The sequence below is a fragment of the Tyto alba genome, unplaced genomic scaffold (genome assembly GCF_018691265.1).
Source record: "Tyto alba isolate M040663 unplaced genomic scaffold, T.alba_DEE_v4.0 Super-Scaffold_41, whole genome shotgun sequence".
NCBI lineage: Eukaryota > Metazoa > Chordata > Aves > Strigiformes > Tytonidae > Tyto > Tyto alba.
This window is the reverse complement of record NW_024881317.1, coordinates 23,464,706-23,479,444: the sequence shown is the minus strand read 5'-3', so window position 1 is coordinate 23,479,444 and position 14,739 is coordinate 23,464,706. Positions and strand designations below refer to the sequence as shown.

At 55.0% G+C, this 14,739-nt stretch overlaps 1 protein-coding gene across 3 annotated transcripts in view; it reads right to left on the bottom strand.

Moving 5' to 3' along the window:
* Positions 1–14,739, bottom strand: part of ZNF609 (zinc finger protein 609) — a 73,305-nt gene that overhangs the window by 9,616 nt on the left and 48,950 nt on the right. For all 3 annotated transcript variants that reach the window (XM_042804037.1, XM_042804039.1, XM_042804040.1), the window contains one exon: positions 7,542–7,767. In XM_042804037.1, the coding sequence (XP_042659971.1) occupies positions 7,542–7,767 (226 nt within the window). The remainder of the gene's footprint in view (positions 1–7,541; positions 7,768–14,739) is intronic.

The window sequence follows — 14,739 nt, the reverse complement described above, 5'->3', positions numbered from 1 at the left end:
GAGGAGCATCCCCAGTCTCGTGGGGAGCCAGGTGTTGCCCTTGCAGTTGGAGAAGACAGCCGCTGAGAGCTCTGCTAGCTTTCCAGCTAATTTTGGGGTGCGTGGGACCTCTGTAAGGCAACGGGACAGCAGCCGGTGGCACTTCCCACCCCAAGGAGAGGTATTCTGCCTGCAGGCCTGTGAACCAGCTCACATTCAGCCTCAGTGTAGCCCCACATCCCATCCACAACTGGTGAGCAGGAGCAGGACTCTGGCTTGCACTGATTCTGCTCCAGGGAACCACCAAACCTCCAGCACCTGGAGGCCTTTCTGGCTCTTTCTTCCACGAATTCCTTCTCCGGCTGCATCGCCTTTGGGATGTCCCTGCTTCCATGAATTTCTCCTCCAGCTGGAATACCCCTTCTTCAATTCATTTCCCCTCCAGCTGCATTGTTTTTGGGATGCTCCAGCTTTGCCCTAAGCCCTGCTCTCATGCAGGGAGCCTGGCCTGACCCATAGCACCCCCCAGGCTTTAGGCCACAACACCCAAAGCGCTTGCATGGCCGTCATGCGGCAGCTCTGGCTGCTGCTGCCAGGAGAGCAGAGGGCACCCCGGGGCAGGGGCTGGCCTGGCAAGGGCCACCTCACCCAGCAAGGAGAGAGATCACTCAGCAATTACCGTCACGGGCAAAGCCAACTTGACCTGGAGAAAATTAATTTCATTTATTGCCAATCAAATCAGAGGAAGATGACAAATGAAAACAAATCTTAAAACGCCTTCCCCCCCCAGCCCTCCCTCCTTCCCGGCCTCAATTTCACTCCCGATTTCTCCATCTCCTCCCCCCGAGCAGCGCAGGGGGATGGGGAATGGGGGGTTGTGGTCAGTTCAACACATTGTCTCTGCTGCTCCTTCCTCCTCACGCTCTTCCCCTGCTCCAGCGTGGGGTCCCACCCACGGGAGACAGTCATCCACCAACTTCTCCAACGTGGGTCCTTCCCACGGGCTGTGGTTCTTCACGAACTGCTCCAGCGTGGGTCCTTTCTACAGGGTTCAGTCCTTCAGGAACACACTGCTCCAGCATGTGCTTCTCTCCGTGGGGCCACAGGTCCTGCCAGAAGACCTGCTCCAGTGTGGGCTCCTCTGCCAGGAACCTGCTCCAGCCCAGGATCTCCACAGGGCACAGCCACCAGCTCCAGCGTGGGGTCCCCCCCGGGGATCTGCTCCACCATTAAACCTCGCTGGGCTGCAGGGGCACGGCCTGCCTCCCCCTGGTTCTCACCCCCGGCTTCAGGGGAATCTCTACTCCGGCACCTAGAACACCTCCTCCTCCCCCTCCTCCTTCACTGACCTTGGGCTATGCGGAGCTGTTTCTCTCCCTTATTATTCTCACTCCTCTCTTCAGCTGCAGTTGTGCCTGTTGTTTTTCCTCTCTTCTGAAACATGTTATCAGAGCCGCTACCACCGTCGCTGACGGGCTCAGCTTTGGCCAGCAGCGGGTCCGTCTTGGAGCTGGCTCTGTTGGACACGGGGCAGCTCCTGGTGTCTTCTCACAGAGAAGCCTCCCTCTACCAAAACTTTGCCCTTCAAACTCAATACGGTCTTCCTAGCAGGGTCAGAGGGAGATATGATCATTCCATCAAACCAGGCAGGGATGGATGTTCAGATGGTGGATGACTGTCCCCGGCCATCTAACACCTTGCTTTCCAAGGGACAGGAGGGCTACAAGAGGGGCCTGGGGTGCTGGAATATGGAAAAAACAGCAGGAAAACCTTCAGCTTGGGTCACACCAAGGAACAAGCTGCCAGCAAGGACGCGTTGTGGGTCCCACAGGTCACTCTGGTCACCGGGAAGTCACACCACTTGTCGCTGACCCCACGCAACAGGCGTTTAGTTCACCAGAACCTGCTGAACACATGAGCACCCGCTGCCACGCTCCTGCCCAAACCCCGCAGGCGTCCACCTTTGGTAACAGCGACGATGTGACTATGAGTGAGGTCCTGACAACATCCTGCAAGAGGACAGCCTGTCCCCACTGCACCCCGTGCTGGCCAGCACCCACGTGAGACTGGGGGCCACAGCTCCCTCGCCAGGGCCTGAAGCCCATCCAGAAGACGGCTCCAGGATTTTGGGGACCTTGATGCCTCTTCTCAAGGCTTAGCAGGACAGGCAGAGCACAGCCACACCTGTAAGCAGTCCAGACCTCCATCCTCCTGCTCCTGGAGAAGGGAGGCAGAGGAATCAAAACCAATTTAGCTCCCAGGAAAGCGTGGCAGAGCAGCTTGAGAGCCTCCTTGTAAACAAGTCCTTTAATCCAGTGCTCAGCAGCTAAAGCAGAGCCCCAGCTGGTATTACCTGGGGCAGCTACAGACGTGCCTTAGGGAGATGGACGTGAGCAATAGTCCTGTCTGGAGCAGAATATTGCTTACCTATTGATAAAACACTGCGTACAAAGCTGACAGATGCTTCGGGAGCGATAAGTGGTGCATTAGCTCTCCTCCAGCTCCCCGCACTGTCAAGCCAGCAGATATTAGACACGAAGTGGTGGCACCAGGGGAGCACCGGGGAACGATGCATATTAAAGCTTGGCTTCTCAACGCCAACACACAAGCAGCCACCACGCTTGGGGGGTTTGCAGCCTCCCTATCCATTGGTGAAACAAGAGGAGGGTGCGAGGCAGCAGCCTGAAATACCAACAACCCTCGTGGTGCCAGAGATGAGATGCCCCGTCACCGAGCAGCACCGGATGATGCTCCCAACCCAGAGCAAGCTGCTGGATTCGCTGCTCTGAAGATGTGAGCGGTCACAGCCACGTTGTCACAGCTTTAGGAGGTTTTGGAGGAGTGTGTTGAGCCTGTGTATCAGCTCAGTAACCTTAGAGGGGATTTACAATTGCTCATTACTTTGGGAAATGCCATTAAAGCAAACGAGAAATCCGTATTCCCGCTCCTCACCCTGGCTGCATCAGCTTTAAAAACTCACCTCCTGTTTCTGGGTTCAAGTACACACAGCTAAGATGACTGGAGTGTGTACGTAGGGGATGGTGTAGTCCCCTTTGAAGCCCCAAAGCCCATCCACAAGCAGTACAATCTTGGCACATCTCCCTTTTAAAACATCCCCAGAGGCAAAAAGCAACCAGAGACACAATTAAAAGCTGTGGGTAACAGGGAAGCAGCACGTTCAATGTGCAAAACCTTCAAATCTGGGGTCAGGCTTCCTCACAGTTATAGTAAAACCTTCCAGTCTTTGCTCTCACCTTCCAATCCTTCCCCATCTTCCCTCAATCTGTTGCATCTCTCTCCTGCTCCAAGCAAGGACATGTCCACGCTGGCCTCTGCAGACCCCAAGGACACTCACGTTCCATTATACCCCCAAAAGATGTTTGCAAAAGGCCAGTGCAAACACTGGGAGTGTGCAAAGCTCAGCCACGGGTGACCTGCCGCTGCTAGCCCACCACTGGAGCTGGAGGAAGGGACACACAGAGAGTTTGCTGCTGTTTCCCTGGTGCTACCACACCACAATCCTCATCGCTCGGAGGTTTTGCGCGTCAGATGCCAGCTTGTTTTGGCTGCAAACAGCACCAGTGTGGTGCCAGGATCCGGTCCGCTGGCTGCGAGCAAAGGTGAGGCGGTGACATGCTCCGAGCCAGGTGATACCAGCTCCACCGAGGGGGATGGAGGAGACCCAGCAGATAACAAGGCAGCAAACAGAGCGATGCTTTCCGGTGTAATTAGATCAGTTAATAGTTCCTGCAGATCAAAATCACACCTAACAGAATTAGGGGAACTGCCAAGACAGCTGCTCCCCACCAAAGACGCTTCAGTAAAGCACATCCCTGTACAAGACAGGCTCGGCAAAAGGACGGTGTCACCGGCACGGCCAGAGGAGAGCGTGTACGACCGGTGCCCACCACCAGCAAGACCAGACCTCAGCCCAACACTAACCCGGAGCAACGGTGGAACCAAAACCCAGATGATTGGTGGCGGGAGCCCATCGGGATGCCTACGGTGGGTTTTCTAGAGGGGGGAGAAGACGAAAGCCGGTGTTCAAGGCAGGAAGGGACATTGTGGGGCTCCTCGGAGCTTCATGCTCCCATTTCAGATGGGTCAGCTGCAGCTTGTCCTTCTGAGGTCGCTCCAGTGTTGCTGGGCTTTGGCTTTAGGAGCCTTTCTCCCTGATTTTGCAGCCCCCTGGCCAACCCAAAAGCCATTGTCTACAAAAAGTGAACTGACTGAAAACCCACGTTGCCTTCTTCTATTCAACCCCTTCCAGAGGCATTTGAGGCAGGCAGACGTTTCCAACAAGCCATGGGCTTCTTCGGGGTGAACAAGCTGCTAAATAGCAACTGCCTGAGCCCAAATACACTTTTGCCAGCGTGTGCAGAGTAACAGAGATGCCCCCAGCTGCAAGGGCATGTGCCATTACTGTGTGCCTGGGAGAAGAGCAGCTTGCAAGAAAGGTCCACATCAGAGCAATTACTACAGGAGTCTAAGGGGCACATCTGACACAAATCCAATTTTCAAGGAGGCATCACGACACCGAGAAGAGATGTCCATCTCCTGAGAGGCTCGGCGGGAACCGCTCGTGACGCTGCCCAGTGACACGGGGCTCACGGACACCCAGAAGTGCCTGCAGCATCCTGCTCAGGGAACTGGGACATAAACAGGAGAAACCGTAATTTTGAATGTCCCCGTGCCAATTGCTCCCCGGGATTCTGGGATGTCACCCCTGGGGAGAAAGCAGCTGCTGCAGTTGAGCCAGCAAGCTCCTCTCCACCACTGGAGAGGATGCTTGATGCAAGCCAAGAGCTGCTTCTGTTGCCCTGGGGTCTTTCCGAGCGGTCCAGACAGGCCTCACAAGGAGCAGGGGGAGACAGTGGAACCCTCTGGGTCAGGGGGCCGAGATCCCTGTGGAGATCTTGGGGATAGCCTCCAGGCACACAGGAGTGCTCACACGTGCTGGAAGCACCTCATTCGGCTTTGCAGACATGCCCTCAGTGTAGCTTTCTCCCCCGTATCGTTTGGGCAAGGGGAGATGCTCGCTGCAGCTCTACAGATTTCACAAGCTCCAGCTTTGGACAGCCAGGTCCAGCGTCTCCTCCAACACTGCCCTTGACCCTCACCATTAACAACAGGAAGGCAGGAGAGAGATGCCAGGCAGGAAAATAGGGACTGTTTCACCCTGACTTTTCACTCGAGAATGAGAGATGCCACTACGACAGGAGCCACCGCACGCAGCGGACCAGAAGCGACCAAAGGCAACAGCAGGGCTTGTCTTCTGCAGGGCTGGCCGTAAAAGTCATTGCGCCCGACGGTGGCAACCAAGCAGCAGCCGGTGGAGAAGGATCTTTGTGTGAGTTCATCGAATTACCACAGACTAAAAATAGCCAGGCTGTGGGAAACCGTAGGGCGCCTCCGAGGCACGCTCCGAAACGGTGGCTGTGGAAGTGAGGGGTAATGCAGACAGACAGGCAGATGGGCCGCAGAGCTTCATGGTGGGGCGAGGAAAAAAAGGGAGGGGAGACCAGAAACCGCTCCCACGTCACTGCCTCAACCAGGAACTGGGCGGGGGGGGAATGCTTTCGCACTCTCTGCCTCAGGGATGCTCTGTTCGTTCCTCCAGGCACAGCCACGTGGGCTCCTCTGCCCACCATGAGCTGCTTCTCCTGATTTCCAGCCAAAAAAAGAAAAAAAACAACAACAACAAAAAAAAACCAAAACACAAAACAACCCTACAAGGTCCAAGCTCTCATGAGCTTTGCCACTGTCCATAGGGACCTCCAGCAGTCCTGGTGTTTTCAGTGAACTCTGCAGTGCTGGGGCTTTTGGTTTGAGGGAAATCACACCAGAATGGCACACTGGTGGGGGGCTTAGCACGCAGCCCAAGAAGCGAGGAGTGCTGATGCTCCTCTGCACTGCTGCATGTCCCAGCACTCAGCCTGGCTGTGCCTCAGTTTCCCTAGCTGAACGTATTGCATCTTGTAAAGCGACCAGGCTCTTTGCAGACACCGAACAGGCAGTACCAGTGCGCTGGCAGCTCAGCAGACAACCTTCCACATGCTTCCTCTGAGCAGACCCCCCAGCCCTGAGGTGCACTGAGCAGGGCTCCTAAACACTCCTGCTTTGTATTTCCCTGTCCCCACCAGCAAGCCTAGCTCGAAGAAGAGGATCTTTGGGCACAATTTTACAATGCGTGCTTCGGAGCAGCAGAGAAAAAAAAAAAAAAAATGGACTTACAGCTCCCAGCTGCCTCAATCCGTGTAAGCTTTTCCATGCAGAACAGACAGTGAAGCAGATGGGGCAGAGGAGTGTGGAGCCCATCCCAAGCTAGCACGTCCCAGTGTCCTACAGCGTGGTCCACACACTTCTCTCTTCCCGAATAGCTCGGGTCATGACGCTTTTCCCAATGGGAATAATTTCAGTGCTTACCACTTCCACATTGGGGTCATCGCAGCACTCAGTCCTGTGCCAAGCAGTTTCAAAACCAGTTTCCCAGTAGGGAGAGAGGAAAGGCAAACTTGGCCCATCTCCATCTTCCCAAAGCACGGGGCAAGATGGGAACCCTCCTGGTAGCAGCTCATGGGAAAGCAGGCTTCGGTTCAGCTTCCATCGGAGATAAAGACAGTTGCAGTGAGGAGTGGCCCAGGGATAAAAGCCAACAGCTTCGTTCTCCGCGTACAACGGCGATGGAAGAGCAGGAGCAGATGGTCCAAGAAGAGCTCTTGGGTACCCAGCTGAGATGAACCATCATCTAGCCTCCTCCACCACTGCTCCTTCTCACCTCTGTGCTTCTGGGTTGTGTTTCTGCCTCCAGACCCCAGCTGAAGCCAGACCCAAATATGAGGAGCTCACCACAAGCCTCCCAAAGCAGAAACCTCCAGCATCCCAACAAGGCTGGAGGGAAGGCCAGGTTCCAGCACTCGCTCTGGTCCACTGAGCCACCTATTCATCCCTGCATTACTTGGCAGAGCCCCAACAGCAACGAAAACCCATCAAAGGACCTGGGAAAGCAAACCAAGCTATGTGCAGATGAGACGAGCTCCAGCGGAAAAAAAAAAAAAGATTCGATTGGCTTGGCAAGAGAGACGAGAGCCTGATCTCCCACTGAGTCGATTTTGAAAGCTCCGCTGGGGTTTTTTAATCCAGCAGGAGATTTCTGCTGCCTCCCAGGGTTTGAGCGTTTTTGTGACAGACCTGCGGGTTGCCAAGCAGAAACGAAGTCAACTCTGTCGAGTTCCCATGCAGGCTGGCACAGCCTTTCCTCTGGCACCTCCAGAAAAAGCTAGCTCTTGCAGAAAGGCAGAGAAATGGCAGCTTAGATTTTCATCCGCTGTCTGGGCAAGGGGCTACCACAACATGTTGGGCTGACTCGAGTTTCGGCCTGTTACTCCCTTAGCTGGACAGATTAAGGGCTGCTCCCACACAGCTCCTCTGTCCTGACCACCCAGATGGTGGGGGGAAAGCCCAGGGCGTGCCAACAACCAACACAGCAGGAACACTGAAAAGAAGGAATTGCTCCAAAATGACACTGCAGGAGAGTAAAAAAGCTCTCCGGTGACACTTACCGTCCTCCGTTTCTTGCCAGACGATGCCCTCCAGGTTCACACTGGTCCCAGGCTCGCAGGGGCCCAGGCACTCAGGCTCGGTAGCCAGGGCCACGTCGCAGGTGTTCACTCCCACCGAGCGGGTGCGTACCATGATCTGCTCACAAGGTGACGAGATGTCGTTGTTGACAACGGGGACCAGGAGGTGTAAGGGCAACACCGCAGGCGTAGAGACGGGAGACTCCATCTGTGGGGCAGGAGAAACATGCCAGTCACCGTCAGGAATACAGGAAGGAGAGCAGGTATCAACAGGCATCGAACATTCCTGGAGAACCTCAATCCCAGGGCTGCCACCTTCTCAGTGCCTGTGCCAGCAGGCAGTTCAAGTCCCACACCCCATCAGAGGACATGGATCTCGCAGGTCTCTCCCACCCCGGCGTGCCCATACCCACATAACCCTGATGAGTCGGCACTTGGTAGTCATATAGATCACACCCAAAGGTTCCTCCGCAGGAGATATCTGCTCTCCTGCTCGAAAGAGTTTGTGCCAAGTTCCTTCCCCGACGGCTTTTGCAGGTGTAATCATCCCCGGTGAGGATGCCTTTTGGCTATCGCTCAGATGTTAACACAGTCAATGACTTTGGACCTGATGGCTCTTAGAAGAAAAAAAATTACAGGCTTCTGCTCAACTGGCAGGACAGGACAAACAAGCAGCGGTCTCCCCTCCAGCACCCATAAAACCCAACATCCTCCTCCTCCCAAACCTACCCTGTGACCACCTGAAGATGGAAGCATACAGATCACATTCCTCTTCTCTGTGCAAGTACCCGCTTCAGAGCCCGATCTGGCTGACAGCCGAGCCGACTGCGCCAGCCATCGTGCTCTCCTTGCGCATGGAAACCACATCTCGCGGCCAGAGCCGGGCTTGGAAAGCCAACAAGCCAACACACCAAGAGAAACCATGGCCAAGTCACCCTGCTGCTGACAAGCCAAGGTCCTTGGCCACTCTGCCACGCTAGCAGATTACAGCAGTGTTAGGAGAAGGATGGCTGACGGGCTGATTTTGCTGCTGGCCAGGGGAAGGGTAGGGTGGAGACCTTCCTGTCCTTCAGGGTTCATCAGCCAAACCAGCTGCAGATCAGTCATCTCCTCACCCTGGCGCACAAGGATTTGCAGCAGTTTTGGGGCCGGCTGCTCATCCTCTGCTCAGACCCCCTCTCTTCATGATTTGTGATCTTGATAAGATACTGAGCAACCTCAAAAGAGAAGCAGACTGAGGAAACTACTGAGATCTGCAGCGAGTACTGACCCGGGTTTCAGTTTCAAGCAGGGGAAGATCCCTCCTACAGCATCCAGCGCTATACTGAGAGATGTCCTCCTAAGCCTCTGCTGAGGAGAGATGATTATAACCCTGGAGAGGCCGAGTGTGCTGGTCGCCAAGAGTGGACATGGACACCAGCCCACGACCACTTCCAACCTCGCTGCTCGCTCTCCTCAGCTGATGCTGGTGACAGCCACCACACGGTCAGACTCCCACCCTGAACGAGCATCCTGGTCTGGACCACCTGCCAAAATTATCTGCTCCCTCTTGCTCACGCGCCTCCATCCTTTAAGCAAAATAAGTAACTCCAGCAGAAGCTTGCACGTCCAGCCTCACCTGCCCCGTGCAATACGGTGCCCACAACCACAGCAAGTGGCTGGAGCATCCCATCTCCCCACCAACTCATGACTCCACAAAGCCTCTCCGCATCCTCAGTGACACAAACACCGCCTGCAAGTGGAGAAGGTTCAAGAGGCAAATCTCTAGGCAGAAGAGCAAAGAGAGGACATCACATTCACTCAGCAGCTTCTGCCTGCTCCTGCCGGGGTGGTTGTGAGCAAAGGACACTAACATGACACACCCCCCCCCCCCCCCCCCCCCGTGAAGAACTCCAAGATCTGGTTCTGCCAGGGCAAGTGGATTTGCTCTTCCAGCAGAAGAACACAAAGCACGTTCTGCCTGCATGCCTGCAGCCCTCTCCTTGTCCTCCTGCATCTGTCCTCTCTCTGGACAGCTCGTCAGAGCACATCCACCCCACTGAGCACTAAAGATGCCCCAGAGGTCTCGAGCAGCAGTGGCTGAATCACAAGCTCCCCTCTGCTGGCAGCACAACTCATGCTCCACAGCTCTTTTCCCCATGCACCACCTCCAACCTCCCACTGGCAGGACCAGCTTTCCCATAGGAGCCCATCCCCACCTCTCCATCGCCACCCACCTCTGAGGCTGCCCCACGGCCAGTGCCCCAGCTCCATCCCATTGGATGTGAAAAGGGTGTCTTTTGCATTAAAAAAAACCCATGAGCCTGCCAAGAGCGGAGGGCTGCACTCCCACAGTCAAATCACCCCCCCAAAACACAGCAACCTCACTCTGTGCATCTTGGTGGATACAGGGCCGAAAGAAAAAAAAAAAAAAAAAAGATGCTCAAAGGAAGCGTGAGGCTCCTTTGAAGGGGCTCAAGAAAACAAACCGCTCCTCAACGCCACGTTTTGCAAACCAGAGGCAGGTCTCCAGCAATGAAACAGGCAGAGAGGAACCAGGCAGGGCCGCCTGACTTTGGTGGGCAGCAGCAAAAGCCCGGGCGGTGAGGGGGAGCGCTGGCCCCCACCGCCCTGGGAGCAGCGGCTGCCTGTGCACGCCGAAGAACCTGCGGGTTTTGAAACCGTTCAGCTTCCTTCCACTTTGCGACAGAAACCACAGCGCAGCACAGGAGCGTTTAATTACAGTTCCAGCTCTGCTAATTATCGCCCGGTCACATTCGTAATCTGCATTATGCCACGGTGCATAATAAGCAGCTCGCTGAGATCTCTCTAATAAGCGAGGCGGCTTGATGGGATTTCATATTTCACCCTGCACTGGAACAAACAGAGCCTCGTTTAGCAACCGTGGGGAGACAAGGCAGCTCTCCTGCTCCCTTGCCCAAAGCTCAAGAGCAAAATAAAAAGGCCCAGGGTGGCTCTCTAAGGGCAAGGGCAGGAACAGAGCTGCCTCACTGGGTCACATCTGAAAAAAGCCAAAAGCCACGCTGGAGGAAGAGACAGATAGATCAATCCCTGAATTCATCCCTCCCTGCCTGTGTCTTATCTCCCGGTGCCACAGCTTTTCCTCCTCCTGCTTTATCGAGCAAGGTCAGGAGATTCACCCGGTGGTGGCTGCAGGATGGCCGGGGGGAGCCGAGGCAGCCCTGGGCACCGCGGGGCGGCTCTGCCGGCCTCCCTCGCCCTCAGCAGCCACCCAGCTCCCTCCACTGGGCCAGAAGCCAAGGGAGACGCTGCCATCGGGGCCGTTGGGCAGCACTCACACCCTCGAGCAGCGGCTTTCGCATCTCCGGCTAGCAAGGCTCCCCAGAGCAAGCCCTGCACCCTCCTGGCTTCCAGCTCCAACACACGCCACCCCCCTGAGCAAATCACGTAACGCTTCTGGGCCCTAAATCCCCTTTGCAGAAGGAAAATTTGTTTCCTTGCCGGGTAGGCTCTAAGATTAAATGCTAGTGAGCTCAAACGCAGCCACTACATGCTCATTGCTGGAGGGAGCTTGTATGTCTCCAGCACCCCCTTTGAAAGAGTTACGTGGGGTGAAGCTTCCCCGTACCGGCGCTGGCCGTCCGCGTCCGCCCGCCGCTGCCTCCCCTAATGAAAGCCCTTTGTGTTTCTCGCGGAGGCTTTCCCATCACGAGGAACGTGCTTTCACCACCGCCGAGGACAGAAGTGGAACGGAGCCAAGCCCGGGCGGCGGCCAGCACAGGCGCTGCTCGATGGGGAAAAAAGCAAATCCACCGAGAGTCCGGGGGCGATGCCGATGGCGCCACGCGATGCCAGTCCCGGGGAAAGGGCTCTGGGTGGGTAATTAAAACCTACCCCTCGTTACAGCCCTCACTCGAAGGTGAGACAGGGTCCCACGTGAATGGAAGCACGTCAGTGGGTGCTGCCATGGGAAGATGCACACAAAGCAGCTCCTGCCATTTTAGAGCTGTGCCAGCGCGGCTTCGTTAACATCAGTCACCGCTTAAGGGGACTTCACAGCAACAATTAGCTAATGGGAGAAAGAGAAGAGGGCACAACAGAAACAAAAACACTGTACTAATTTTGATGCCAACCCCTAGACCACCCACTCATATTTATGAGTATTTTGGTTTGCTTCCAATAATCAGCCAGGCAAGAACTGTGCATTTTTGAGCAATAAAAGCCAACAGGGATGCCAAAAACCCAGAGCAGAGCAACCAGCAGAGAGATATTTGTGGTGCATCTACAAGGACAGAGAGGGTGCGAACAACCACGCTGGCATAGGGCATCCACAGAGCTGCACTCCGTTCGTCAGCAAGGACCTTGCAGTGGTCAGTGTGAAACCACTGATGCATCTGCGAGGGTGCAAGGCCTCCAGCGCATCCCCATGTTAACGAGTTATGCAGTGCAGTGGCCCGTTTTTCTCACCTAGCAGGGTCTTTGAACTCCTGCAAACACAGATAAGCGACAGAAGTCAATGGGAGGGGGCTCATTACTGGTCACAAACTCTCAGCTGCCAGGTGGCAGGAAACAAAACACGGACCCAAGGCTGCAGCCAACACCTCCCAAGTCTCTGCATGGCTCAGTCCAACATTCGGGAGCTTTGATATTGTCACTCTTGACCTGCTCAGTCACCACATGCTCAACAGTTTTGGTTTTTCACAGTAGGACCTGGGAATGTGGGCTTCCAACTCCTGGAAGAGAGATAACTAGGGAGCAGATCCAGGCAGTTGATGAGCATCTTTGGTGGGTATCTCCAAACCTCAAAACCGCAGCACCCAAGGTGCCTCTCCCCCACCACTTGTGGCCTCAGCAAGGATTTCAAAGAGGAACCAAAATCTCCAATCTGACCCCCAAAGCTGGATATGCAGAGCCTAAAGACTTTGTTGGCACCAGTGCTCACCACACCTCCAATTCAATCTTGAATCTACTTGTAAGTATTGCTCAATAAGCTCCAACAGACTCATCCAGAACTCCTGGTCACGTCCCCCAGCGACAGCATCCCAGCGCACTGGAGGCACACCACCCTAGGAGGAGGCTCCAGAAGACCCCCTCCCCAAGCAGCACGAGTGGCAATGAACCCTGACTGTTTGCTGGCTGCATTTCTCTGGACCCCAGCAGGAAAGCAGCCAACAAGAGCTTCCAACAAAACCCCACATGCAGGGAAATGACGGTGGCACAAGTGTCAAGTCCAAAGATGGAGCCAGGAATGTGGTCTGGGACACCGATCGGGACACAATTGCCCATTGCTCTTCTCTCTTGCTAGCTGACGATTGAGGTTGCTGACATCAAGATGTGAAAAAATAAATCTTTTAGAAGAAAGTTTCCCTTCCCTGGAAAAAATGCCAGCTTAAATAAACAAAGCCAATTATTTCTACAGACCGCAGGAATGCACTCAGGGAGGCCACTGGGTTTCTTAGTTGGCAAATCTGAGCCCACAGGACATCAGGGCAGCTGGTCCAAGAAAAAAGGAGGATCGTCATTTCCGACAGCCCCCTCTAGCAAGAAGCAGTAAATGCCACAACGAGGAAGGATTAACGCTTCCATGTGCTGCAGAGTGAAGCGGGCTCAGCATTGCACTCCCCGACTTTGCTCTGCAGAGAGGACATGCGAGCACGGGACCTTGTGGGCAGTGCCACCACCAGACGAGACGGGCGATTTAGATGGGAACTAAGGATTTCTAAGGAGCAGTAGTCCCAATTTCCCTCCTCAGATGATGCAGCTTGTCCTTGGGAACCGGCAGGTAAAGCGAGCTCCGGGCTGCAGGGCAGGCTGGGAGGGAGCCAGCGAGTGCACATCCCGATGGTCTGGCCTGGCTCTGCCACCCAGGACTCTGGGATGGTGTGTTCCCCAAAACCAAACCAGGAGAGGCCGTTCTCCCCCACGCTCTTTGGCAGGCCTGTCCCCAGTGCTCCCCGTCGTCTGGCTCTTGCCTCTCTCCCCCAGGCACCTGCTTGAGATTCACGGCATCTCCCAGCTGTGAGGCTGTTGACAGCGTGGTGTGACGAGAAGGCTCTGCCTATAAAGGCTGCCTGCGCATCCTCTGCCAGCCATGCCAAGCACCTGCATCCCAGCTCCGAGGTGCTTTGCCTCCATCCATGCAAACCCCTTCCCTGGCCAGCAAGTCCCTGCAGCATGGCAGATGGTGGCCAAACAGCCAGCACAACACGGCATGCCAGCTGGGGTCTTCGGACACATTTCAAACTCAGATTCATCTTTATCTGGCCATTTTGGGGAGGACCTGGCTGGGGAAGTCTGCCCTGGCTGCACGTGAGCAGGCTGCAAGAAGCAAAGCCTGGACAAGGACTTCTGCACAAAGCTCACGACCCCACCACCAGCACAGCTGAAAACAGACCCGGTCACGGTCAACAGGTCTATCGGGGTGCGACAGCCCATCCAGTAACGCTGGAGGTACAACCTCCCACCGTGCCAGTGATGAGGGACCGATCCAGACAGCCATATGCATATCAACCCTGGCCACACTGCTAGAGAAATGCAAATATTACCCAGCATGACCTTCGATGAGCTGCTCGCTCTACCCAGCAGAGAGGAGAGTAAAATTCCTGCCTGAACACAAGCAATCTTATCTCAGTGCTTGCAGCATTTCGAGATCAAGAGGAGGCAGACGCCGCAGAGGCACTGTCTTGCATATTACCGCGTCTTCAATAAAGCCAGGAATAGTATCCAAGACAGACGTGCTGGCACCAAGTCACCTGCTCCAACCACTTACAAGACTATCAGATCTGCTCTAGGAAGGGGAAAGAAAAAAAAAAAAAAGGTGTCTCTGGAAGGAGAGAGGTAGCGAAGAGCGGTGATGAAAAGGGACAGTTGACATGAGCAAGAGACATGGGAAAGAAGAAATCCAAGCTGGGATCTCTGTGCATAGGTGCCACCAGTCAACTGAGAATGTGTTGTTGGGGTCTCGGTTCACTTACTGTCAACCACCAATACCCCACAGAGCGGCCGCACCAGGCTTGACTCCTTTTTATCGAATTAAAACGCAAAGCAGCTTGATTGATGGTGAAAAGGGGAAGATCCCATGCAGAAAAGCACTAGAGACGTGCCTGGGTCATGGAGGGCAGAGACAGTTGAAAACACTGAGCTTGAACACAGATGGCTGCAAGCATCCTTCATCTTGACCAACCCAGCCTTTGGTCCCTTATTCAGCACCACTGCTGTC